Consider the following 27536-nt stretch of genomic DNA (forward strand, 5'->3'; position numbering starts at 1 on the left):
TTAATTTGTAACCGTGATGTGCATACACCTCGATAAGTACTTGTGATGATTGTTGTGGTTCTTCAAAGTCTTTGAGTTCTTCATGGACAGCCAGAAGGACTTGAGCAGAAATCTGAACCACGGTTCTCTGTTTTATTGTGCCCCCCCCCCCCTTCCAGGCAAAATCCTCAGGCTGCTTCCCTTCCACAGAATGTAGGGTTGTAGTTTTAAATTTCTCTTTCTTTAGAAAAATATGGAATTTTTTCTGCTTAATTGAGCTCGGAGTCCAGTTCAGCATTTAATACTTACATATATTTTGAAACTGCAAAGTAGATTGGAAGGAAAAATTTGAAGTGAAGCTTATAACAGATTCTTCACCTATTTCATTTTGCCTCCTCTTGTCATCTAATCTTCAGAAATCCATAGCTCTGTTCCTTGTAGAGAACAGTTTATTTTATGTTTAGGTGTTTTATAATAGAGTGCTTATAATCTTTCATTTAATTATGTCTTAAAATGTGCTCATTTCCCAATTCTGCATTTAATACATTACGAGTTGCAAAATACAGGAAATTAAAACATTTTATACATTAATAATAGTCAATTGACTGTTGAAAAATAAGGAGAAAGGCAAATTTAAAATGCTGAAGAGTGATGTGAGGACGATGTTAACTGCAAAGTAAAAGTTAAAATGTAATTCCCACTATTAATTGTCAAAGTTTTTACTGCTTGTTGTAAGGATTAATTTGCAGTCCACCTCGAATCTTAATTTCCCCTATGCGAGGGGGTGGGGCACCACAGTCATTATGTAGCACAGTAAGGTTAAGTGTAGAATTTTTTAGGAATGAAGCAAAGAATTACTCTGTTTAAAGTTATATGTCTTTGCAGCTATGCGTGTGCAGTTTTACAATTTTTGTTAGCAATAATGTTCATAATTTAGCAACATCGAGCAGTTGTACTGCTTAACGGACAGACAGATTATGTAAAGCTAATGGCAAAGATCGTATTAACAAGCAGTTTGAAGAAGAAGGGATGTTACTGAAATGGTTGTGAGAGTGTGAACCAGGTTGAGCAACTATGAATGTAAACACACACAGAAACAGTTGTTTAATGCCCACTTGTCATGTTGGTGTCAGATCTTTGTCTTGAATGTTATAAAAAGGAGAGAGTAGTCAGATTGAGATATGTCGTCCTGCTGGTTGTCTACTTTGAATTAATTTTGTTTCCCTTAACCTGACATGTGGACTCATTGTAGACAGTTCAATGTTCAATTCCCTGTTCATAATGAACATGCGTAGGAAAACTTTGAAAGCATAATATTGTACCTTAAATGAGCATAAGAGTTTCAGCACGATCTGGGTTATTATTTGGTAGGTTAGGATGGGGCATTTAACAATTCTGAATCAATTAAATCTTGTAACTGAATTTTTTACGTGAGTGCGATTATGAATATGAGGAAGTAACAATTTGAAACACAATGAATAGGCCATATACAATTTGAATACTTTGCTGAAAGATCGTCAAGACAATAATAATTTTATATAATCTGGAGGAAAACATTTGTATGGATTGTAATGAAAGTTGCATCAACTGTTTAGTTTAAACTCAAATGAATTAGACTGTCTTTGAAAGGACTGATTTTGGGATCTATGTATTTCAATCCCCTTGGTAGAAAATTTTGCGACTGTGTGAGAGCTGTTAAATATTCTTCATTCTAATTGAAATCAAGGGGGCTCTTTTACAACTACATGTTTAAGTTCCACTGATAATAATGTTGAATCAGATTTATCATGTTGGCTTTGACCAGAAAATACAGGAAACTATGTGAAACAATTTTCTCTATTTATAATATCATTTGCTGGGGGTGGTAAGAATGACATTGTTGGCAGGTGCGAGGGCAGACACCCCTATACCAGGCAGCAAACACAGAGCCTGCCAAGGGTTTCTGCTTTTGTTCCTCAGCGGTAAGTCCCAGTCGAGAAGTAGTGACGTACAGAATTTCCCTATCGGGGCCCCCAAAAGTCCCCAGAGGTCTCTTCCCCTCAGGCTTTTAAAATAGTGGACCAAACCAACCAGATGGCTTACGGAACCCGAAGGTTCATCACCGAATCAACCAAAGCCCTCCACCGGACCCTGTCCTGGGCCAACAAAATTCAGTCTCCTTCAACTCCTATCTCCCATAGATGCCGCCTGACATTATCCTCCCATCTACGTCTAGGTCTCCCCAGTGGTCTCTTCCTCTCAGGCTTCCCAAATAGTGGACCCAACCAACCAGATGGCTTACCGAACCCGAAGGTTCATCACCGAACTAACCAAAGCCCTCCACCAGACCCTGTCCTGGGCCAACAAAATCCAGTCTCCTTCAACTCCTATCTCCCATAGATCCCGCCTGATATTATCCTCCCATCTACGTCTAGGTTTCCCCAGGGGTCTCTTCCCCTCAGGCTTCCCAAACAGTGGACCCAACCAACTAGATGGCTTACCGAACCTGAAGGTTCATCACCGAATTAACCAAAGCCCTCCACCGGACCCCGTCTCCTTCAACTCCTATCTCCCATAAATCCCGCCTTAGATTATCCTCCCATCTACGTCTAGGTCTCCCCAGCGGTCTCTTCCCCTCAGGCTTCCCAAATAGTGGACCCAACCAACCAGATGGCTTACGGAACCCGAAGGTCCATCACCGAATTAACCAAAGCCCTCCACCGGACCCTGTCCTGGGCCAACAAAATCCAGTCTCCTTCAACTCCTATCTCCCATAGATCCCGCCTCAGATTATCCTCCCATCTACGTCTAGGTCTCCCCAGCTCTCTCTTCCCCTCAGGCTTCCCAAATAGTGGACCCAACCAACCAGATAGCTTACGGAACCCAAAGGTTCATCACAGAATTAACCAAAGCCCTCCACCGGACCCTGTCCTGGGCCAACAAAATCCAGTCTCCTTCAACTCCTATCTCCCATAGATCCCGCCTAACATTATCTGCCCATCTACGTCTAGGTCTCACCAGCGGTCTCTTTCCCTCAGGCTTCTCGTTATCTATTGTGAGTTTGAAACCCATATGTAGATAAATAGAATAATAGTTCTTATGGATATCATTCATTCTGTACACAGATGGCATGCAGTTTTTATACACCAACACACCTTCAATTGCGCTCCGGCTAAATGAAATTAATATAATCAACACTTGAGACCTCTTCTTTACTAAGCCTCATATCATGGATTTCTGTGATCTGATGTTTCTTCATTTTAAGTTATATCCATAATACAGGAGTTAAAGGTACATATGTGTAAAAACTTACATTGAAATCTATTTTTTGTATCCCCTTTTCATATGTCCAACTACAAAATATCCTTCCCAAAATACAGATCTCCCATATTACATGTTGTTAAAATTCAGTGAGTATGTTGGGAGATGAATCGTGTGGACAGACAGACAGACCTTATTATGTATTCAGAACTGAGTAAAATTTCTAATAAAATTCAGAGAAATACATAAACTGAACAACACATACCATCCCCATTAAACGTCATTCAGTACAACAGCAGCAACTTGACTTTGTTACTGGCATCGCAGTTGGATTCAAGCACTGACCATCTCGGAACTGGGAGTAGCGCAGATCACGGCGCGTATCTGCAGCAAGTAGCGTCCCCTGCTTAGGTTATTGACAGATGTACTAACACGCACAATTTCAAGTGTGACAGTGGCACAGACTGCAACACCATCAGAGACCCTAAAATAGTAGACTTAATTTTCTAGAAATTATTTCTTAATTATCAATATATATATATATATAATTAACTTTATCAGTTGTATCTTCAAATGAGATTACAATTAAAATGTCCGTTTCGTAGGATACAAAATGGACACTCGTACGGTACCTTGGAAAGCCCGTGCAACACATTCGACAGCAGTACTCAAAATCAAGAATGATTCATTGTATGACAAACACGTATAATTTTAGAGGGTCATGGCAGGAAGGATGCGTCGTTGTACTGCATATGGTGTGTTTATATGATGTGCATTTTGAATATGTGTAGAATTCAGTAATGTCACTCCCTATGAGTAATTTAATATATTATAGTGATGTTTACCAAGACATGATCTTCCATCTGGACCAAGTATAAACCCTGTGGTACATTCACAACGGAAACTGCCTTGCGAATTTATACGGGACCCATGTTGACAGGGGTTGCTTATGCATTCATCTATATCTGAAACAAAAATTGAGGATGTGCTGTATCTTGAACCACCTAAAAGCACCCAAGTTTATATTCTACCTTTTATTATGAAACAACATGAAACTGTTGATGATAATTATTTTGTGGGTTGTAATGCCATGGGGACTCAAAGGTACATACAATGTATCAGAGAAAGATACTGTCTACAGCTTAGGGGCTGTTTCTCTGAAATGTTGGTATCTACCTATAAGCCCATTTGGAAACACAACCCAGAACAATCACCATCTTCAATGCCATAAGAACGTCAAATCTCACCAAAGTGGTGCTTTGAAAACTCAAATGAAAATCAGTGACCAGTGCAGCGCTAGACATTTAATTTCTGGCTTGACTGACGCGTCTTTATTATACAGAATCTACATGTCGCATCTGTGAAAACATCATCTCTATACCTTAAATATGATGATAAGTTCTCTAAAAAAATTTTAAGTCATTAGTTTTCAAATGTTTAATTTAATTTTTTGCAGGTATTCATGTTGGTTAATGTTTTGCCCGGTCGATAACCAGAATCACAGACACACTTAAATGAACCATCGATGTTGACACATTTGCCATCCCTGTTTGAGAACATTCATCCCAAGTCTACACAGAACGTCCCATCCAATGATGGCGTAAAACCATCCTGGCACACACACACACCGGTAGGATCCAGGTATATTTTCACAACGTCCCTTCAGGCAGACTCTTGCGTTCTCATAACATTCATCAATATCCGAAACAAAAATTAAAAACTGTTATTTAGAACAAAATGTTCTATATATATTTTGGAATAAAAGAAAGGTATGGCTTCTGACAGCCGTCTAAGTGACTATTAGCTTCCCAAGCAGGACTCCGCTCCACGGTCAGTTAATTACTGGTAATTCATTACTTAATCTGACTAAAACTTTCTACTGACTTGTTACCTAGGAAGTTTTGTACATTTGGCAAACAACATCTTACCAACACATGCATGTCCAGATGGTGAGAGAATAAATCCACTGTGACAGTGACATTTGAAGGAACCATCCATATTTATACACACATTCCAGTCTGACTACATTCATCGTGGTCTGAAACACGACAATCAAAACCGTTGGTATCACATATCACTACAGCTACAGAATGTTGTCAAGCTCGGAAACATTCAAAATAGGAAACTTCACAAGTACAATTACTTGTATTTAAATAATATGGTATAAAACTGTAGCACCACACCAGTTTAATATTAGGTTCATGCAAGAGATCAGAGAAGATGGTTTAATTTTTTTTCTCCCTAACTGAAGAAACAATACATGCTTTCAACTGTTTAAATCAGGAATTTTCATACTAAAGAGTAAAACGCTTTAAAAAATACAACATAACCAATATCACATAGAATTGTGTGCTATTTTGAAATGTAATCTTCCTCATGTGACGAAAATGTATTCAGATTTCAATCTTCTGGGTTGCTGCGCTGTGTAGTCTGGTTGATGTTAACCAACGTTTCAGAGGTCATACTGCCTCCGTCATCAGGGCCCTGATGACGGAGGCAGTATGACTTTGGTCATATAACATTGGTTAACATCGGCCAGACTACACAGCGCAACAACCCAGAAGACAGAAATCTTCATACTCTGATGACGGAGGCAGTATGACCTCTGAAACGTTGGTTAACATCGACCAGACTACACAGCACAACAACCCAGAAGACGGAAATCTTCATACTCACCGCTGTGAAAACCTCAAGTCTTACAAAAAATGTATTGACATGGAAAATCCACTGCTTTTAGTTGTCATTCTCTTCAATTCTGATTAAATTTTTATAATATTTTCACACTTTATACTTGAGCAGAATAGAACAACTTTACTTTAAATTAAAACACAAACAAAACAATATGATATAACCAGAACCAACCTGTACAGTATTTTCCATCAGAAGACACATCAAATCCTGGTGGGCAGACACAGCTGAAACTTCCAGGAGTATTTGTACACTGCCCCCCTTGACAACAGTTTAGTTCAGAGCATTCATCAATATCTGCAAGGGCAAAGTATCCTGGGTAGCAGTCACACCGGTATCCATCAGGAGTATCAATGCAACGTCCATTGCCACAAATGTTGGCTCGCAGAGCACACTCGTTCACCTGCGTGATGTCACCAGGGCTCGGATGGCACAACCTCTTATAAGCCTCTATAAAGACAAACAATCTTATAAGTATAATGCATCCAGATAATTCCAACAGTTCACATGAAAGTTGCCACTCAGCACATCCCCTGATCTTAAACTCCTCTTTCAGACAGACAAGGCACTCACACTAAATCTAGAACAGTACACCTCCTCGGAAAGCAAGGTATATAATCGCACGAGGGCCTGAGGTCTTCCTTGTGGCATTGTGAGGCATGCTACGAACACCCCATACTTGGTCACTAGGAATCAAAAGTGGGCAACTGTGGTGTGGTGTGGTGTGGTGGCCACGTAACCAACATTACAACCTGTAACCCTAGCTGCTTACTTCTAGCTTCTTCACTGCGATAAGCTCTTGCACAAATTTAAATCAACAGCTACTGAATTTCCACATGCAAGTCACAAAAACAGAGGCTGCCACCACGTGTCTGTGGGTCATCCCAACCGCATCGACTGATGAATTGTGTCCATCATGCACAATTATCATGTCAGCTCCCGGTGCAAAGTCTTGCTAACTTCGTAGTAATGGACTCGAAACTGCGTAACGGCTGAAGTATCCCATATGCTTGCATTCACGCCTACCTGAAACAAAACCATGAACAGAAATAAACATCCGCATTGAGAGACCAGTATTAATTCTTACTACGAAGGCACTCTACACCACATTAATAACCTACTGGCAACTAATCCGGCCTTTCGGGCAACCAAAATATTTCCCACTTTACGTACTTCACACAGGAGAAAGATGACAAACATCAGTTCAAATAAACTTGCAAGCATTGGAAATATAAGAGAGTAAAGCTGCACTCGACTGGGCATGCATCCTACCATCACGCCTTCCGAAGTAAACAATAACAGCAGAGGAGCTGCGCCATTTTCTCGCACGCAGGGACGGCAACGTCTGAAAAACAGCGAACATTTCCCGCCACCGGGGGAGTATGAGGGATATTCAACGATCAATATGTGCGCACCCTGACGAACTGTCCTGTCATCTACCGACAATACACCTGAGGTACATGCCCGTCCGCGAACACTACACGGCACTGCCGAACCAAATGCTGACTGAAATACCACTCGAAAGACTGTAAAATTATGAAGACCTCAAACTTTATTCCGTGACTACCATTAGTGACACATCTTCTCCCTTAAAAACGACAGGAAGAAAAAAAAAAAGGCGAAACGAGCTACCAACTTCGCCTATAAGAAACCAATTACCAATCACTTCCACAACCTCAAAAATCATAAAATAATTTATGAATCCAACCACACCCAATAAACTACAGCTCAATCAACTTCGCACGAAGCACTATGAAACAAGTAGCCCACAATTTGCATCTACATCGCCTATATCCTAGGGCACATTTGTCACATAACCTGTCGGTCGCCGTTATGTTACTGCACAGAGCAACCTTCGACACCCTGCTCAGATTGATACCAGACACAACTCTTGAATACCTGCACGTCTACCTATAAATCACCCAGTGAAATCGTCCACGTCCTTTCCAACACGAACTTATCCTCGTCACATTTCATGTTGGCACTCAAGACATCACGCAAATTCAGCACCGACATTCTCCCTGCGCGATAATTTCTCACAAGTAATTTTGCAGAAGGGCGAAAACGTCTCGCGAGCTGACTCATTTGAAAAGTCCGACCAACATCACCTATAAGACACCAACTAATAAACATTTCCATAACCTAAATATCTTCCATCATTTATGAAAACAGGTGGGATTTCGTAAACTACAGCTCAATGAAAGAAGCACTATAAACGATTATTGCATATGTCGCCACTACACAGCCCGTATGCCACCAGGTTGTACTTCACGAGCATCTATAAGACACCCAACTAAAGATTTTCGAAATTTTCGAAAAAAAATTTGAATTCAGAATTTTTGAAAATGTTTTGGTTTTGTGCGCTTTTTGGACGATTTCCCACATTTTCGATTTTTTGAAAATTTTCGAAAAAATTGAAATTTTCAAAAATTTTCGAAATTTTCAAAAAATTTAAAAAAGTGGCTGCAAATGGCATGAAACGCGAAGAAAACTAAATATTTTCGAAATTTTCGAAAAAAATTTGAATTCAGAATTTTTCAAAATTTTTTTGTTTTGTGCGCTTTTTGGACGATTTCGCACGTTTTTCTATTTTTCGAAAATTTTCGAAAAATTGAAATTTTAAAAAAATAACCTAACCTAACCTAATCTAACCTAACCTAACCTAACCTAACCTAAACTAACCTAACCTAACCTAACGTAACCTAACCTAACCTAACCTAACCTAACCTAAACTAACCTAACCTAACCTAACGTAACCTAACCTAACCTAACTTAACCTAACCTAACGTAAGCTAACCTAACGTAAGCTAACCTAACCTAACCTTACCTAACCTAACCTAACCTAACCTAACCTAACCTAGCTTTTTCGACGATTTCCCGTTTTTCGAAATTTCCGAAAATTTTCGAAAAAATTGAAATTTTCAAAAATTTTCAAAAAATTAAAAGTTGCTGTAAATGGCATGAAACGCGAAGAAAACTAAATATTTTCGAAATTTTCGAAAAAAAATTTGAAATCAAAATTTTTCAAACTTTTTGGTTTTCTGCGCTTTTTGGTCCATTTCCCACGTTTTTCGATTTTTCGAAAATTTTCGAAGAAATTGAAATTTTCAAAAATTGTCGAAATTTTAAAAAAATTAAAAGTGGCTGCATATGGCATGAAACGCGAAGAAAACTAAAGATTTTCGAAATTTTCGTAAAAAAAAAAATTAATTCAGAATTTTTCAAAACATTTTGGTTTTGTGCGCTTTTTGGACGATTTTCCACGTTTTTCGATTTTTCGAAAATTTTCGAAAAAATTGAAATTTCAAAAATTGTAGAAATTTTAAAAAAAATAAAAGTGGCTGCAAATAGCATGAAACGCGAAGAAAACTAAAGATTTTCGAAATTTTCGAAAAAAAAATTGTATTCAGAATTTTTCAAAAAATTTTGGTTTTGTGCGCTTTTTGGACGATTTGCCACGTTTTTCGATTTTTCGAAAACTTTCGAAAAAATCTAAATTTTAAAAAATTGTAGAAATTTTAAAAAATTAAAAGTGCTGCAAATGGCATGAAACGCGAAGAAAACTAAAGATTTTCAAAATTTTCGAAAAAATTTTGAATTCAGAATTTTTGAAAATGTTTTGGTTTTGTGCGCTTTTTGGACGATTTCCCACATTTTCGATTTTTTGAAAATTTTCGAAAAAATTGAAATTTTCAAAAATTTTCGAAATTTTCAAAAAATTTAAAAAAGTGGCGGCAAATGGCATGAAACGCGAAGAAAACTAAATATTTTCGAAATTTTAGAAAAAAAATTGAATTCAGAATTTTTCAAATTTTTTTTGTTTTGTGCGCTTTTTGGACGATTTCGCACGTTTTTCTATTTTTCGAAAATTTTCGAAAAATTGAAATTTTAAAAAATAACCTAACCTAATCTAACCTAACCTAACCTAAACCTAAACTAACCTAACCTAACCTAACGTAACCTAACCTAACCTAACCTAACGTAAGCTAACCTAACGTAAGCTAACCTAACCTAACCTAACCTAACCTTACCTAACCTAACCTAACCTAACCTAACCTAGCTATTTCGACGATTTCCCGTTTTTCGAAATTTCCGAAAATTTTCGAAAAAATTGAAATTTTCAAAAATTTTCAAAAAATTAAAAGTTGCTGTAAATGGCATGAAACGCGAAGAAAACTAAAGATTTTCGAAATTTTAGAAAAAAAATTTGAATTCAGAATTTTTGAAATTTTTTTGGTTTTCTGCGCTTTATGGACGATTTCCCACGTTTTTCGATTTTTTGAAAATTTTCGAAAAAATTGAAATTTTCAAAAAATTTCGAAATTTTCAAAAAATTAAAAGTGGCTGTAAATGGCATGAAACGCGAAGAAAACTAAATATTTTCGAAATTTTCGAAAAAAATTTTGAATTCAGAATTTTTCAAAAAATTTTGGTTTTGTGCGCTTTTTGGACGATTTCCCACGTTTTTCGATTTTTCGGAAATTTTCGAAAAATTGAAAATTTAAAAAAATAACCTAACCTAACCTAACCTAACCTAACCTAACCTAACCTAACCTTACCTAACCTAACCTAACCTAGCATTTTCGACGATTCCCCGTTTTTCGAAATTTCCGAAAATTTTCGAAAAAATTGAAATTTTCAAAAAGTTTCAAAAAATTAAAAGTTGCTGTAAATGGCATGAAACGCGAAGAAAACTAAAGATTTTCGAAATTTTCGAAAAAAAATTGAATTCAGAATTTTTGAAAATTTTTTGGTTTTCTGCGCTTTATGGACGATTTCCCACGTTTTTCGATTTTTCGAAAATTTTCGAAAAATTGAAATTTTCAAAATTTTTCGAAATTTTCAAAAAATTAAAATTGGCTGTAAATGGCATGAAACGCGAAGAAAACTAAATATTTTCGAAATTTTCGAAAAAAAATTTGAATTCAGAATTTTTCAAAAAAAATTGGTTTTGTGCGCTTTTTGGACGATTTCCCACGTTTTTCGATTTTTCGAAAATTTTCGAAAAATTGAAAATTTAAAAAAATAACCTAACCTAACCTAACCTAACCTAGCATTTTCAACGATTTCCCGTTTTTCGAAATTTCCGAAAATTTTCGAAAAAATTGAAATTTTCAAAAATTTTCAAAAAGTTCCAAAAAATTAAAAGTGGCTGCAAATGGCATGAAACGCGAAGAAAACTAAAGATTTTCAAAATTTTCTAAAAAATTTTGAATTCAGAATTTTTCAAAAAATTTTGGTTTTGTGCGCTTTTGTACGATTTCCCACGATTTTCGATTTTTCGAGAATTTTCTAAAAAATTGAAATTTAAAAAAACTAACCTTACCTAACGTAACATAACCTAACCTAACCTAGCTTTTTGGACGATTTCCCACGTTTTTCGATTTTTCGAAAATTTTCGAAAAATTGAAATTTTCAAAAATGTCGAAATTTTTAAAAAATTAAATGTTTCTGCAAATGGCATGAAACGCCATAACCAACTTAGAGCCCCCCACCGGCCCAAACCCCCCCGGCCCTAACCCCCCCCCCCGGTCCTAACCCCCCCCGGCCCTAACCCCCCCCGGCCCTAACCCCCCCCCCCGGCCCTAACCCCCCCGGCCCTAACACCCCCGGCCCTAACCCCCCCCGGCCCTAACCCCCCCCGGCCCTAACCCCCCCCCCGGCCCTAACCCCCCCCCCGGCCCTAACCCCCCCCCGGCCCTAACCCCCCCGGCCCTAACCCCACCCGGTCCTACCTCCCCCGGCCCTAACCCCCCCCAGCCCTAACCCCCCCGGCCCTACCCCCCACCCCCCGGCCCTAACCCCCCCCCCGGCCCTAACCCCCCCGGCCCTAACCCCACCCGGCCCTACCCCCCCGGCCCTAACCCCCACCCACCCCGCCCTAACCCCCCCGGCCCTAACCCCCCCGGCCCTAACCCCCCCCGGCCCTAACCCCCCCCGGCTCTAACCCCCCCCGGCCCTAACCCCACCCCCCGGCCCTAACCCCCCCCCGGACCTAACCCCACCCCCCGGCCCTAACCCCCACGAAAGGTGGTGGAGGCCCAGGCCGTTTCTTGAGCGAGCAGTGGCGCGGACCCGGCTCCGGACAATGGCCTGGGCGCCGGGCGCCTGGTGGCGGGTTCCAACGAACCGCCCGAGTCGGACGAGTCCAACTCGTTGGCTTTGCGCTCGCACGCTATGCAAAACAGGACCTCGTGGGCGAGGCGAGTCGTTCAACTCTTTCGACTAACCCACCTGGCAACAGATCTTGTCTAGGGGATATAGCAAGAGCATAGTAAGATTAGGTATAATAAGAGGACCACTCAAAATTCGAAAATAGTACCAGCAACGAAAGCGCGGTAATTGATATGGAATAATACGACAGGGGGGCTCAACCCCAGCCGCTAAGTGGTCATAGGAACTTAAAACAAACCTCTTAAAGCAAAATAATAACTTGCGCCCTCTGTGGGTAACGGCGCTTTTGGTGGGTCCCGATGTTCCCGCACAGAGGACGCTGCCGTTTATTTTACGTTTTTCGAGCCTTGTTTTATTCTCTACGACCATTTACGACCTGAGGCTGACCCTCCGTCCCGCGATTTGGTTTCATTCGATTAAATCATTGAGTTTTCGCTGCTCGTAGTATTTTCGCTTCTAGTGTTTTATTACTGGACGTATAATTTTATCTGCCCCTTAGTCATCTCTGCCGACACGCCTTTCCCGGCATGCTCCGCGAAACTTGTTTCCTACGGACAAGTTGAGTTTGTTTCTGGTTGTCTGTCTCCTGCTCCGGTACAGCGCGTACGTGTCCAGTCTTTACGTAAGTTGGGGCTTCAGTCAGCCATTTTGATATTACGTCTCAGCTTGTGTTTGGTTTAATTATCGATTTGTTCGACAGCCAAAGAGTTGTTGAAGCTTTCGTGGTGGTAGTACGAGGCTCTAAAGAATGCAGGCGAATTCGTGATAATGAAAATACTAACCGATTTTCTCTAGAAATTACAAAAATCGTTGAGTTAGATTTTATTCGACTTAAACCCTTGCACCATTGAAAATTTAATCCTGGAATCTGAAGCGAAAATAATAATAAATTCTTATTGTGTGGATTTCCACCTCTTTTGCCATTCACTGTACGTGTAATGTAAGCACAAATCGATGAAAATTGTAATATTTATTATAATTGACTCCTGGATTTGACCTTATCATAATGAATACAGATTTAACCTGGTCGGATAGATAACGACCCTGACTTATCGGCATTTCTGTCTGGCGGCTTTACAGGTGAATTACGTCGCTTTTCCATGGAGAAAGTGGAGTGATATAAGATCGTCTATATATTTTTCTCAAGGACTGTGACACGCACATGCGAGAGTACATGTGTCCTGTTTTGTGTCCTCGGGTGCTACGTCCTGTACAACGCGAGCCTACTTAAGTCATTCAAGGTGAGTTGCATGAAATATTCCGTCCTCTGAAGTAGAGAGTTCTGAAAGTACGTTGAGAGAAAAACTTATATTGCGTGCTGTTACCGATACAACGTGACTTGGCCTGCGTCACACAAGACAAGATGGCTGAAATGACGTTGCAACACTGAGATATTCTATTTTACGTTTTGATTGTTCTGTGATACTGCCCACGCATTCCGTCTCCTTCTAGGTCAGTGGTAACAACCACGTGACGCTCGTTCAAGACTTGAGGTTTACGGAGCGGTGAGGATGACGGCCGCTTACATCGTGAGCTTGCTAACACGACAACCCGAAAATTATATTACAGCAGCAGCGAACTAAGGACTCCGGTGAGTACAATGAGAAATTGTCAGATAATGCCCACTGATCGAGTTTCAGAGCTTACATACAGAAGCGACGTAATTATAAATTCTTGTCATTATGTCTGCTTTGAGGTGGTTGGCGGAGCCCTCTTCATATTCACGGTGATTATGATATCATCATTCTTCATCGCCGTCGTGAACCCTCTGAACCTGAAGATTTTTCCACGTCTCGCTCCTGGACGCTGCTCTGTGACGTCGTCTTGCACGAGACGTCTGAAACGATGAGGCACCAGTGAGCGATGGACTCGGGTGAGTACGGTGATGTATTATTTCTAGGTTGATTCAAAATTATAATGACTTTCGTAGATAGTGTTCTGTGGGAAATTAAAAATTAGTATGTCTCGACGGCAATGTAGTGTCTGAGTAAAGCCTGATCTGCATGGATGGGATTTCGCGAAGGTACCGATATCGCCAAAATCAAAGAATGTTTGAAACCCCCTACGTACGGTAAGGAATCAAGTTCTTTTATGAGTTGGAAACAGAAAGGAAAAGTTACAGATCATTTGAGAATTGTTGATGGGAAAGATTGGAAAAGGAGAAAATGCAGACAATCACAGAGACGTTGCGTGTCCGGTGATAGACACGCACACTTGCGGTATGAGACCAATTTCTTCCGTCTCTCTTGATGTAAACATGTACGGCAGTCATCGTGTAGCTGACAGTCGTTTAACTGGTCAAAGCCTTTCTCTTCGTGTATAGACACAGAAATTTTAAAAACTGATTGGTCGTCCTTACTTCATTTCTGTTGGATAAATTTCGTAAGGAAATGCTGTGGTGTTAGGTGGACCGAGTATTGCGTATGGAGTCTGTATTGATTTGGATTAGCCGTCTGCCAGAGACGCGACTGAGTAGGCGTCCTTTACGCTGTGATGGAATTAGACAGAGCTGCTGTATAGAGCAGAGGTTCCCAAAATATGGAGAAACATTTTCAACATCTTTTGCTTGATTGAGGCAGTCATCAGAACGAAGTATCGTTCTGCGTTTTATCCCGAAGGATGGTGATGGGATACAGGAGCGTAGACCAAGACTCAAGAATTGATATTCAAGTCCACTTGTAGCAACACAGTAGAGATATATATTGAATTAAAGCTGCACCAGTTTACAGTATCTCGAGTCAGAAAACTATGAAGGCGTAATTTATAACAGTTATAATTACTCTTCGCTAATAAAAATTGCAGTTTTGTCGACTTTCAGTTTATTCTGTGTATAGTAATATAAAATATCGTCAAATTGAGTACCTGATCTATTTTCCTAATCAATGAAACTGAAGGTTTACAAGTGCAAGGAAACCGAAATTTGAGTCTATCGTGAGTCACTGCAGTCTGATTCACATCTCTAGATACTCTTTATACAATAACACAGTTTAATATTAAGTCTCACCGCTACTAAATCTTCCGAAATAATTCATTCCTTTCCTAAGAGGGTTCATAACTTAACTTTTTGTGTGCTCTTTGAAATGTAAAAAGTAAGCATCATTAACCCCATGAAGCCGTAGGTCGTCTGAATTATATTTAAGAATTCAGTCCGTACCGCGAAGAAAACACAACTCTTCACCATTACGAAAATCAACTGGTTAACGCTGTTTAAGGAAATGATCGCTGTTTATTCCGAGAATCATAGTTCGTCTGAATTATATTTAAGAATCCAGTCCGTACCGCGAAGAAAACACAACTCTTCACCATTACGAAGATCAACTGGTTAACGCTGTTTAAGGAAATGATCGCTGTTTATAGTGAGAATCATAGAAAAGCCATAAATATAAAAGTCATCATAATTAAAGCACTTGGTACATATGTTGAAGTAAACTTTCAGAATTGAACTACTTGGTATTTAGCATTCTCTGTTGAAGGCTTAATGTACCGTTTACAAACTTTTTTCTTTATCAGTATTACTTCGCCCCACTCGCTTGTAAATAATCTTCTTGAATCTCTTTCCCTAAGTGTTTTCAAGTTCGGATTGTCTTACAGAGTGAGAAACGAAGTATTACACCTGTCTAAATCATCAAGAAATATTATAGGACTGTTAACTTAGTTGAAGCATCTCTCTCTCTCTGTCTGTGTTTTTAATAAGTTCCGAAGATTAGGATGGGTTGACACTCAGGTTACAGTAATTGGTTCATCGATTCTCGATAGATTCTGACGAATTTAGGACCGCGTTCAGGTGTGTGTTGCTCTAAAATCCAGACGTTCCTCAGCTCGAATATTTGTTGCGCCATTGAATACTGTCTCGAGAATAATAGAAAAACTTGAAGAAGTCGCTGTTTCCAGCACTTACTTCGTGTCCCATTTGATAAGTTGAACACCTGTACGTGTTCAGTACGAGAAAGAAATTGCTGCCGTGTTTGAAAACATGTTTTAAGCTGGAAGAAACCAGCAGATAGTCTCAATAAATGCACTGCGTGAATGGAATTCTTAGGAATATTACACATTCTCCAACTTTGTCGCATTGCTCATATCACGTGTAAGCATGGATTAAATTCCTTGTAGAATCGAATTCAGACAAATAATTATCTTTTTCTGTTATTTCGTGTCATGAACTGTTGACCTTGGTTCAAAGAGTGCGTCTTAATGCACTTCCATAAAATTCTCCGCTGTTCGTGGAGACTCCTTCAAAAATTTATGCAGTACTTGAAAGAATTGGCACAATGGCGGCGTGACCTGTTGATTTGACCCTAGGGATCAGTGTAATGTTTGCCCAAGTGCATGGTAACAAATAAACATGTCTGTGCGCACGGGCGTGATATCGAAAGTCAATTTTGGAGCTACCTGCCTTGTGTTTATCAGTTTACGGTCTTTGGAGTGGTATTTCAGTCAGCATTTGGTTCGGCAGTGCCGTGTAGTGTTCGCGGACGGGCATGTACCTCAGGGGTATTGTCGGTAGATGACAGGACAGTTCGTCAGGGTGCGCACATATTGATCATTGAATATCCCTCGTGCTCCGGCGGTGGCGGGATGTGTTCGCTGTTTTTCAGACGTTGCCGTCCCTGCGTGCGAGAAAATGGCGCAGCTCCTCTGCTGGTATTGTTTCCTTCGGACGGCGTGATGGTAGGATGCATGCCCAGTCGAGTGCAGCTTTACTCTCTTATATTGCCAGGGCTTGCAAGTTTATTTGATCTGATGTTTGTCATCTTTCTCCCGTGTGAAGTACGTAAAGTGGGAAATATTTTGGTTGCACGAAAGGCCGGATTAGTTGCCAGTAGGTTATTAATGTGGTGTAGAGTGCCTTCGTAGTAAGAATTAATACTGGTCTCTCAATGCGGATGTTTATTTCTGTACATGGTTTTGTTTCAGGTAGGCGTGAATGCAAGCATATGGGATACTTCAGCCGTTATGCAGTTTCGAGTCCATCATTACTACGGAGGTAGCAAGACTTTGCTCCGGTAGCTGACATGATCATTGTGCGTGATGGACACAATTCATCAGTCGATGCGGTTGGGATGACCCACAGACTCGTGGTGGCAGCCTCTGTTTTTGTGACTTGCATGTGGAAATTCAGTAGCTGTTGATTTAAATTTGTGCAAGAGCTTATCGCAGTGAAGAAGCTAGAAGTAAGCAGCTAGGGTTACAGGTTGTAATGTTGGTTATGTGGCCACCACACCACACCACACCACAGTTGCCCACTTTTGATTCCTAGTGACCAAGTATGGGGTGTTCGTATGATGCCTCACAATGCCACAAGGAAGACCTCAGGCCCTCGTGCGATTATATACCTTGCTTTCCGAGGAGGTGTACTGTTATAGATTTAGTGGGAGTGCCTAGTCTGTCTCAAAGAGGAGTTTGAGATCAGGGGATGTGCTGAGTAGCAACTTTCATGTGAACTGTAGCTGTAGTGTGTGTGGACTGGTTTCAACGAAGACATGGCAGACCAATTTGTCTGAATATAAGCGTTTGAGAAGATCAGTTGTGTGCGTGATGGGGAAGCAGCTGAGTTGGAGTTGTGAAGAACCAGACAGAACGAAGCACCTGGAGTGTTTGTGACTTGGATAAGGAATTGCATTATTCAGGTATGTTAGAGAGTAGAGTTTCTTTGCATTCCATGGATCCTTCTTAGAACTAAACCATGGGATGCAGAGCAAGTCATTTCATACAGTAAACATAAACTTCAGGACTTCATTCAATATACGTAAACCTCGGTACTTTTGACACAATTACAAGAACGTGTTTCACATATGAATGTACATAAACCTTCAGATTTTGCAATTCAAGTATGAAAGCTAATTTCAGTGCAGGCTTGAATACATTTATATCACAATTTAGAGTTTTAATTGTTGGTTGGTGATTATTAAATAACTTGACACGTGTAAAGTACACTCCTCTTTGACATTTAGCAGGGTTTACATCTTGTAATTAAATTATGTACATCTGTATTTCTTTTAAAATTATCCAACTTTTCCACCACAAATGATAGCAAGCAGAGTATAAATTCACTTGCAAGTGGAAGTATATTAAATTTACGAAATAATTTTCTACAAGATACGCTGCTTTTGACACCTGCCATTGTTGTGATTATTTTCTTTTGCATGTAAAAAGCCTTATTACTGTCTGTTGAATTCCCCCAAAATATTAATCCATAAGACACCACAGAGTGGAAATAAGCAAAGTAAACTAGCTTTATAGTATCTGTTGTCATGGGTGGCATGATTGTTCAGATGGCAAGGCACGCAGAGCTTAATTAGGGAATAATATACTCAATGTGCTTCTTCCAATCTGAGGTGTTGTCAACTCGTAAGCCAAGGAAATTGTTTAAACTTCCGCGATTAATTTTTCATAAAACCTATTATATGCCTTGTGCTTAGTAACAAATTTTATGAAGTTTCCTTTTTAGAAAAGAAAAAGGAGAGAGAGAGAGAACTTAGTGCCAGTTTGTTGGCTGTAAACCATTTGTTTATGTCGTTCATGATATTTTCAAGTTACACACACACATAAGGGCTTGTTCTACTCCGTTGAGTGCATGCTTCTGTGAATGCAAATTTTGCAATTTGGTGGTGACAATTCCTAGAACCTTCCTAAATATAAATCTTTTGTTCAGAATATTCTTTTCTATTAAGCCCTTGCTTCGAACTTCAACGAGTGGACAAATCTTTCAGGTGAAGGAGAGCCCCACGTTAACGATAACTCCGCTGGCCCTTCAAGTAGCAAGCAGCAGAAATCACAAGAACAGCAAGAAGATGCCCATATTCAGTATCTGAGAAACATCGGACAGTTGGTGGCCATTGTATTGGATCCGTTGGGTGGGGAGGAATTAGAAATTTTCCATTTCACTTTACTTTGTCATTAGAGAATAAGCAGAACCTTTGCAAGAACTTTATTATAGGGAGCATAATAATTGGAATCACCATTTCACATTCTTCCTATGATTCTCATTTTCTTGTGTTTTTATTACTTGTTTCTTTTCCTCCTCTTCCTTATTTGTGTAACAGTGCATAACACTGGTACATTTTAATCCATTCATACTTCCCCAAGTGTTTTGCGCGTGGGACTGCTAAATCTACTATTCCAGACGAACAAGAGCCTTGGTCTGTGCCAGCTGTTACATTTGTCAGTGGCGTTTGACTGTTACCCACTAACAGGCTCTGCTTGTCTAGTTGCTACTGTTACCTGTTCTTGTATGCCATCTGAGCAAATAGTAATTTCTTCCATATTAGCAGTACTTTCCCATTTAGAAATGTTGTGCCTTAAACTTAACACTTCCTTTCTGACAGCTCCACTTCAGTTCTATACTCGTCTAACTTAGAAGTGATATTAGTATTAATTCTGCTTTCTACTTTGGCAACATCTAGCCCCTTCTCCATGTGCGCGTCAGGCTTTTCGTTCACACTCTCATCTACTCTGTGCAACTTACAATTTACATCTGAAATTTCTTGTTGAGTCTGTGCCTTTATGAAAGGCCTCACAATCACAGAATAACAGTAGTGCCCGTACAAAGAGACCTCACGCCCAGTTGAATTGTGGTGTTCATATTTTTATATATTGGCTTTTCCCATTAAACATTCTCCATAACCACTGCCACCAAACCTGTGTGTGGATATTTAAATTGACGGACACAAGCATCCCAGGATTTTTAGCCTTTATCCACAGAAACAGGTATACAAATAAATTTTATAATAGTTGGCCATCCTGATTTCGAGCTTATATGTGCTGGACACGCATTCCAACTGACAGCCCTCTCCACCATTGTCTAGGAGTACAGCGGTACGTATTTCTCAACAACAGCTCCTCATGACTCGGTGAATACGTTATATGTATTTGATGTCATTTAAGTAAATGCATTAAAGATAACATGAACTGAATATTAATAATTCTAATTTTCAGGTGTCATGGATGAAGAGATGAAAGTTTGTTTTAAAGTTTACTTTGAAGAGGGAAATGAACGTTAAATACGTCGTTTTAATTTCAAACTCACTTCTGCATTAAACTTCGCCATGCTAAGGGAGAAACTACAATCTATTTTCCCATCCCTTCACGGATGCAACTTTATCGTTGCGTGGAAAGGTAACCGGCATTGAAATTTGATGGAACACGGAGCTACAAATTTTCTTAGCCATTTTTCCTCATGAATTAACAGTAAATATGGGGAATGATGTAACTCTGTTCCTTATTCATTTTTCATGGGGTTTAATTTACACTTCAGAAATTAACATTTTTCATCTTATCCTTTAATATCTTTGTTTTACTATCTGTTTAACCTCGTGCTCATATTGGAGAAGAATTGGTGTGTAGAACACAGGGAAATTTTGGTTTCTTGTTCATTGACAGGATTTTTCCATTTTTATGATGCTATATTACATCACTGATCAAATATGTACTTGCTGATGTTAGTGTTTAGCCCATGCTTTTTAAGTTCATTTTATTTCTTTGTCCACAGATGCCGAAGGTGATAAAATTACAATGTCCAGCGACGAAGAATTGATGCTGGCATTAACTGAATCACAGACTGAAGTGCGCAAACTATATTTAAAACCAGGAGCTGGATCTGCCGAAGGTCAGTGTGTATTAGTGCATTATGTGATTTAACATGTGAAGGATCAACTTTGTATTATCAAGTGTCGAGACTAATGTAGAAATTAGGATACTGCACTTACGGTGATCGAAGTTTAATGACCTTCAAAGTAGACTTGTTATTTGACCTATTTGTGCATGTGGATGGAAGACCTCACAAACTAATTTTCTGGATATAAAAATAAGCATTCAAACAAACTGTTTACACTGTAAATGTTAAAGTTAGGAGACAAGAGAAAAGTCACAATGAACAATATCTGTTGACTAGTTGAGTGAATAATTGCTTCTCTTCTGTGAGGTGTGGGTGGGAGCCTGAGGCAGGCCATTGTCCATGGAGACCTCGTGGTGGAGAACCAGAGTGGTTGGAAGCCCTTGCTTTGTACATCGTGTGGACAAATCTTTCAGGCGAAGAAGAACCACCCCACGTTAATGATAACTCCGCTGGCCCTTCCAGTAGCAAGCAGCAGAAATCACAAGAACAGCAAGAAGATGCCCATATTCAGTATCTGAGAATCATTGGACAATTGGTCGGTGAGGAGGAATTAGAAATTTTCCATTTCACTTTACTTTGTCTTTATAGAATAAGCAAAACCTTTTGCAAGAACTTTATTATAGGGAGCAAAATACTTGGCATTGCTGATTTCTTCCGGCCGTGTATGGAAAATGTGTAAAATGAGCTTTTCTCCCAGAAAGGACTTTTTTTCTCTTTTGAGTCTTGGGTCTGATTTTGTTTAAAATCGGTAGAGTTTAAGCATATCAATTATTCATCCTTTCAGCCACTTTATTCTATGCCAGCACATTGTTGCTCTCTTTGACCTGGAGAGGGCATAAGGCACAACTTTGAATTATGGTGTCCTCAGAACCCTTCACTGGTGAAGTCTTTGGGATTGAGTGCCACTGTTTCTTTTCAACTTCATGCAGGCGCCTGTTATTTCTGTGTCCTTGTGAATGTCTTATCTGCAAGTTATCCTGAAGAAAATGGAGTGCCACAAGGATCAGTTTTTAAATGTGATGCTGTTTTGCAGGCTTTTAGACAGCACTACCTTTTGTTGTTATGCAATAATCAGAATATCTTATTTATTGTATTGCAAATGAAAATGTTCCAGCAAGTTGAATTGAGAAGTCTTGAAAAACCATTCAGTCTGCTTGAGTTGTGCTGTTTGTGTTTAAACTTTGTTGAAAACGTGTGCTTTCTCTCTTCATTGCTGCAGTTTGGCTAATGATAAAAGTAGGAATTTTGTGTACTTTTTGTTATCACATTCAGCTTAAGGAGCAAAGTGTGATAATTCTGTCTCAGGTCTGCAGCAGCATGTTGGTGTGACATGTGATGCGTGTGAGAGGGCAGTGCAAGGGTTTCGCTACAGGTGCATTCAGTGCCCTGACTTTGATCTTTGCGCCACTTGCGAGAGCAAGAGTCTTCATCCTGAGCACTATATGATACACATGCCAGTGTAAGTGATGTTCATTTTAAGGATTTCAAACTCGGAAGTGTGACAAAGTTTAAATATTTGGGAATAACAATAACATATCAAAATGATATTCATGAGGAAATTAGGAGGAGACTAAATTCCAGAAATGCTTGCTTCTTCTCGGTTCAAAATATATTGTCTTCCCGTCTGATTTATAAGAATCTGAAATAAAAATTTATAAAACAATAATTTTGCCTGTTTTATTGTGTGGCTGCAAAACATGGTCTCTCACTCTCTGAGAGGAACACGGATTGCATATTTTTTAAATACGTGGGTATTCTGTGAAATAACAGAATTACACATAATCAGTTATTAATTTTGTGACATGTTGTTAGTTTCTGACAAAATAAAACCACAGTTTAATATTATAAATAATAATGCTCAAAATATAAGGGAAGCAGTGTGCAGGATCTCACAGTAGAGTAGAGTAGAGTTTATTTACATTCCATTGATCCTTCTTAGGACTCAACCAAAGGATGTACAACATGTCATTTCATACAATATACATACACTTCAGAACTTTCAACACAAGTACAAGAACGTATTTCACATATCAATGTACATAAATTTCAGATTCTGCAATACAAGTATGAAAAATAATTTTACAAATTAATATACATTTAAATATAAATACAAAACTTGCTTTACATATGCGTAGATTATGGATATAAAGCTTAAACATTTTCAGCAGAGATGAAATCATCTACAGAATAGAAGGAGTGAGTAAAGAGGTGATCTTTCAATGCAGGCTTGAATACCTTTATATCATAATTTAGACTTTTAATTGTTGGTGGAAGATTATTAAACAACTTGATACCTGTATAGTACACTCCTTTCTGATATTTAGTAAAGTTATTATTTGGCACATAGAGATCATGTTTACGTCTTGTATTTAAATTATGTACATCTGTATTTCTTTTAAATTTATCCATGTTTTCCACCACAAATGATAGCAAGCAGAGTATAAATTCACTTGCAAGTGGAAGTATGTTAAATTTACGAAATAATTTTCTACAAGGTAAGCTGCTTTTGACACCGGCCATTATTCTAATTATTTTCTTTTGCATGTAAAAGACTTTATTACTGTCTGTTGAATTTCCCCCAAAGATTAATCCATATGACAATACAGAGTGAAAGTATGCAAAGTAAACTAGCTTTATAGCGTCTGTTGTCATGGGTGGTACGACTGTTCTCATGGCAAAGCATGCAGAGCTTAATTTGGGAATAATATATTCAATGTGTTTCTTCCAATCTGAGGTGTTGTCAACTTGTAAGCCAAGGAATTTGTTTGTTTCAACTTCCACAGTTAATTTTTCTTCAAAACCTATATTTAACCTAGGATATGTCTTGTGCTCAATAACAAATTTTATGAAGTTTGTTTTTTCAAAATTTAGTGCCAGTTTGTTAGCTCTAATTTATGTTGGCAAAGACATCATTCATGATATTTTGAAGATAGATCAATTCTTGGTGTGCAATAATGATACTTGTATCATCAGCAAAAAGAATGGGTTTGGATATAGAGTTCACAGTTGCCGGCAGGTCATTGATATATATGAGGAAAAGTAAGGGCCCAAGAACTGAACCTTGTGGCACTCCGTGATTTACGATACCCCATTCTGAATAGGTATTATGATTGGTATGGGGGCTTTGAATTTCTCCTTTCTGCCTTCTATTGTTTAGGTAGGATTTAAACCATTGTCCTGCTATACCTCGAATCCCATAAAATTTCAGTTTCATTAGTAATATTTCATGGTTTACACAATCAAATGCCTTGGCTAGGTCACAAGATATTCCACCCACATGGATTTTATTGTTAAGGGCACATACAATTTCATTAGTGAAACTAATACGTGCATGTTATTTTGTAGATATGTAAATTGTGTATTGTGATAAAACATATTTTTCAGTGCAGTGAAAATGCAGCCATCTTCAAATAGGTAAAATTGATATGCAAACCAAAATAATTTTATTGTTATGTCATTTAGTATGTTAGTGTGTGTTCTTATAATAAGTGAGTTGGGGTAGTTCAGCCAGAATAGTGACTGACTACGGACTGTACTACCGGGGTTCAATCTGTGACAGGGGCAGCCTTTGAGACTAGACCGGCTCCGGGGTTCACCCAGCCTCTTATCTAATGGGTACAGGGGTCTTTTTCCAGGGGTGAAGCACAGCTGGGGTGTGATGCTGACCACTTACCCTGTCTAGTGCCGAGGTTAAGAATGAGTAGGAGCTATACCTCCTTCCCCCTCAAGCACCTACATGACATATAGTGGGACACCTTTTAAATTTATTTTATGTTCTTATAATAAAATGTGCTATTCTATGACCTGTCCTACACTCTGCTTATTAGGGTCTATGGGGTTTTTCTATATTTATGTACTGGACCATATACTGAGCCAGTTATATATAGATGATAATATTAAAATGGATTTTAAAGAAACTGAGGATGTTGACTGGATTGAACTGGCTCAGTATATGGTCCATTAGCAGGCTGGCAATATACATGAATATAGATATGCCCGAGAGACACTAAGAATACTATTAGAGGTGCTATTTTTATTTCATATAGTATTTGACTTGGAAGTTTTATTAATGATGTGTGACTGATGAATATTTGTAGAATTTTGTTTGAATTCCAGAGAAAGGAAGAGTGTCTGAGTTTGGGAATAACGATTATGGACAACTTGGTCTCGGTCACAAGAATGTTACTGTGAAGCCAAGCTGTGTGAAGAGTAAGTGCATCATTGCCTGCACTGAATTGAAATGTTTTACTGAAAATATTACACCTGCATTACAGCATCTGTAATGAAAGACTGACCCAGTCTTTCTCAGATTATATTGCAGAACCATTTTATTTACAACTGTTTAAATTATGGGTAATTTGGAGGATGCTCTGTGATTCCATATTTAACTTTTATTGACCTTGTGCCAGCTGTCAATGCATTGCACTGGCGGCCTTTAGTTTGGGGATTTAAGCACCTATTATAGTATGAAAAAGGTTAACTCTCCTGGAAATGTAATTTTGTGTTTATGCGTGAAAATGTAATTATTACTTAATGCCTAATATTTGTGTGTGCATTAATTTTTAGGTTTGAAGCCAGAAAAGGCTACTCATGTTGCATGTGGAAGAGCACACACATTGCTCAGTACAGGTTAGTTTGTTTGTGCTGCATTAATTAAGCCTTTGTATGTGAACAAATGGTGAAATAAAGTTTGACTTGATTTTTTAAAGGTTTATAAACGTCTTAAGTTGTGAGATTTGAGGATCTGAAGGTGGAGGTGATACATTTCTCTAAGAGTACAGTGTGCACATAAAAGTTTTGTCTCTTCACCTTGTAACTTAATTTCTGTATAAATGTCAGTTCATGCATTTAAATATTTTTCCTCACTCTCTTTTTTATAACTAAGATTCAGGTGAAATATTTTCATGGGGGAGCAACAGTGACGGACAGTTGGGTGTTGTTGACGTAGCCGATCGTTCAACACCGACAAGAGTTTTGGGTGTACGTGATGAAATGATTCGGCTGTCAGCAGGATGCATTTCTTCTGCTGCACTCACAGGTAGGATTTCATTTGGTGCACTTTCATGTTTCTTTATGTCTTAAATGAGTGGTTATTAATTTACAGTTTTTGTTATAATAATTTCCTTTTTTTAAGGAAAGTAGTGGGCTTCTGAGATTACAATGTTGTCTTTCTTCCCTTCTTTTTTGAATATTTTGGCCTCTTTCTCTTTTCTCCCCTTTTTTCTTTTTAATTCTATGGACGTTCCTACAATCAGTGGTAGCAACATGACAGACGCAAAACATTAAGTACATATCTGTGTAAGCGTATTCAATGCTACTGCTGTTGATTGTGTGTGTCAAATCTTATAAAAGTACTGTGTTTTCAGTAGAATCTTTCCTTTTTATGATTTTTGTAAAAAGTAAAAAGTACATTTGAAAATTAATCAATATCTATTCAATGTTTATCTCGTCTACAGTCTCCGTTGTAGGTAAAATGCATCGATCCACAAGTGACGTAGACTTAAATCGATGTAATGGTGTACAGGGAATGGTTAATAACCAGGATTCACTAAAAGACGTCGAGTCTTAAAAATTTTGTGTTCATCTGTTTGGCCTAATTTGATTGTATATTCATAAGTTACTGTAGTATATGTTAATTAAATTTTGAGTTTTAGGTAATCATCTGAAGTAATGATTTTGTCTTTCGGGGAGGTTTGTAAAAATGAATATATCGTTCCGTTGGGTCCGGAGTTAAAGGAATTATATGAAGATCCTGCAATGGACCATAATCTGCGCTGCCTAAAAACAGAATCAGTTAAGACCACAGATGAATATGACAGACGTACATTTTTAAATTATTGTAAGAAGAATAGAAAATATTATTAGAATTCTGTTTTGCTAATAAAATGTTGTTAAACTTGTTGTACTCTGTGAAAAAAGAGAAAATACGTACACACACGTGCACGTAAAAACTTTATAATGCTGAATCAGGATTACATTTCTTTTGATATTGGGATTCGAATTTATTGAAGTCTGTGATGTGATTGGTTCTTATTCTCGCAGTTACAGTTGAATCCTGTTCGTAGTAAAGCAACAAATTGGATAAAATATTTCTTAAACTGCATGTTTGGTTCCACAGGGTCCCATTTTTATATTAATGATAAAATTTTAATAAATGATATGTTTGTATCATATTATCAGTCAGATTGCTTCTAAGTCGAATATTTACGTATTCAATGAATTCAATTAAAGATAAAGACTTCCGTCTTCTGGGTTGTTGCGCCGTGTAGTCTGGTCAATGTTAACCAACGTTTCGGAGGTCAGACTGCCTCCGTCATCAGGGCGATGAGTATGAAGATTTCTGTCTTCTGGGTTGTTGTGCTGTGTAGTCTGGTCGATGTTAACCAACGTTTCGGAGGTCATACTGTCTCCGTCATCAGGGCGATTAAAGATAGTTTTTGTGGGACCAGTTACAAGAGACTACTGCGTATAAATTGTATAAACTTGGGCATTTGTGGAATGGTTTGGTTCGATTTATTCTTTATAAAGAGCCGTGCGTGTACTGATGAAAATGTTCGATGTTATTTCAGGCCCGCGCTGAAACTGGTGGACCGTTCGTTGCTGGTTGAGGATGTTGTTAAGTCGCTGATCACGATTGATCCAGGGACTTGGGATGAATCATTTCAGAAAGGTAATTTTTGTACGTGTATAATAATTTGAGATAAAAGCTGGGAAGAGAGAGCATTTAAATATTAACCTTTCTTGGCCTTGCATTATGGCTTATGTGCGTTCGAGCTGGCCACTAGCATACAACTAAACCATTAATGTTTTAGGTACGACATCTAAATTCCCGTGGTCTACG

The 27536-nt window shown here is 38.6% G+C and overlaps 2 protein-coding genes across 6 annotated transcripts; one reads left to right on the top strand and one right to left on the bottom strand.

Annotated features, from left to right (window-relative positions):
• Positions 1-410: 410 nt before the first annotated feature.
• On the bottom strand, positions 411-14340 carry LOC147871954 (uncharacterized). Its single transcript, XM_087359811.1, has 4 exons — positions 14296-14340; positions 6082-6481; positions 4065-4184; positions 411-3683 (listed from the first exon to the last, which is right to left on the bottom strand). The coding sequence occupies exons 1-4, from the start codon at positions 14338-14340 to the stop codon at positions 3553-3555; spliced, it is 696 nt and encodes a 231-aa protein (XP_087215937.1). The 3' UTR covers positions 411-3552.
• On the top strand, positions 12594-25630 carry LOC147871955 (uncharacterized). Of its 5 annotated transcripts, none has more exons than XM_087359822.1 (13): positions 12594-12703; positions 13162-13322; positions 13534-13672; positions 13778-13954; positions 16996-17708; positions 18792-19896; positions 20017-20196; positions 20570-20686; positions 21002-21234; positions 22001-22154; positions 24812-24904; positions 25262-25324; positions 25581-25630. In XM_087359822.1, the coding sequence occupies exons 7-9, from the start codon at positions 20127-20129 to the stop codon at positions 21211-21213; spliced, it is 399 nt and encodes a 132-aa protein (XP_087215948.1). In that variant the 5' UTR covers positions 12594-12703; positions 13162-13322; positions 13534-13672; positions 13778-13954; positions 16996-17708; positions 18792-19896; positions 20017-20126; the 3' UTR covers positions 21214-21234; positions 22001-22154; positions 24812-24904; positions 25262-25324; positions 25581-25630. The 5 variants fall into 5 exon arrangements, 3 of the variants coding, with proteins under 3 accessions (XP_087215948.1, XP_087215947.1, XP_087215949.1); XM_087359821.1 differs by having other exon boundaries at positions 18792-18935; XM_087359823.1 differs by lacking the exon at positions 18792-19896 and having other exon boundaries at positions 12595-12703.
• Positions 25631-27536: the final 1906 nt, after the last annotated feature.

The sequence above is a fragment of the Zootermopsis nevadensis genome, unplaced genomic scaffold (assembly GCF_977971745.1).
Source record: "Zootermopsis nevadensis isolate Lab colony 2312 unplaced genomic scaffold, Znev_1.0 Znev_ptg000035l, whole genome shotgun sequence".
Lineage (NCBI taxonomy): Eukaryota > Metazoa > Arthropoda > Insecta > Blattodea > Termopsidae > Zootermopsis > Zootermopsis nevadensis.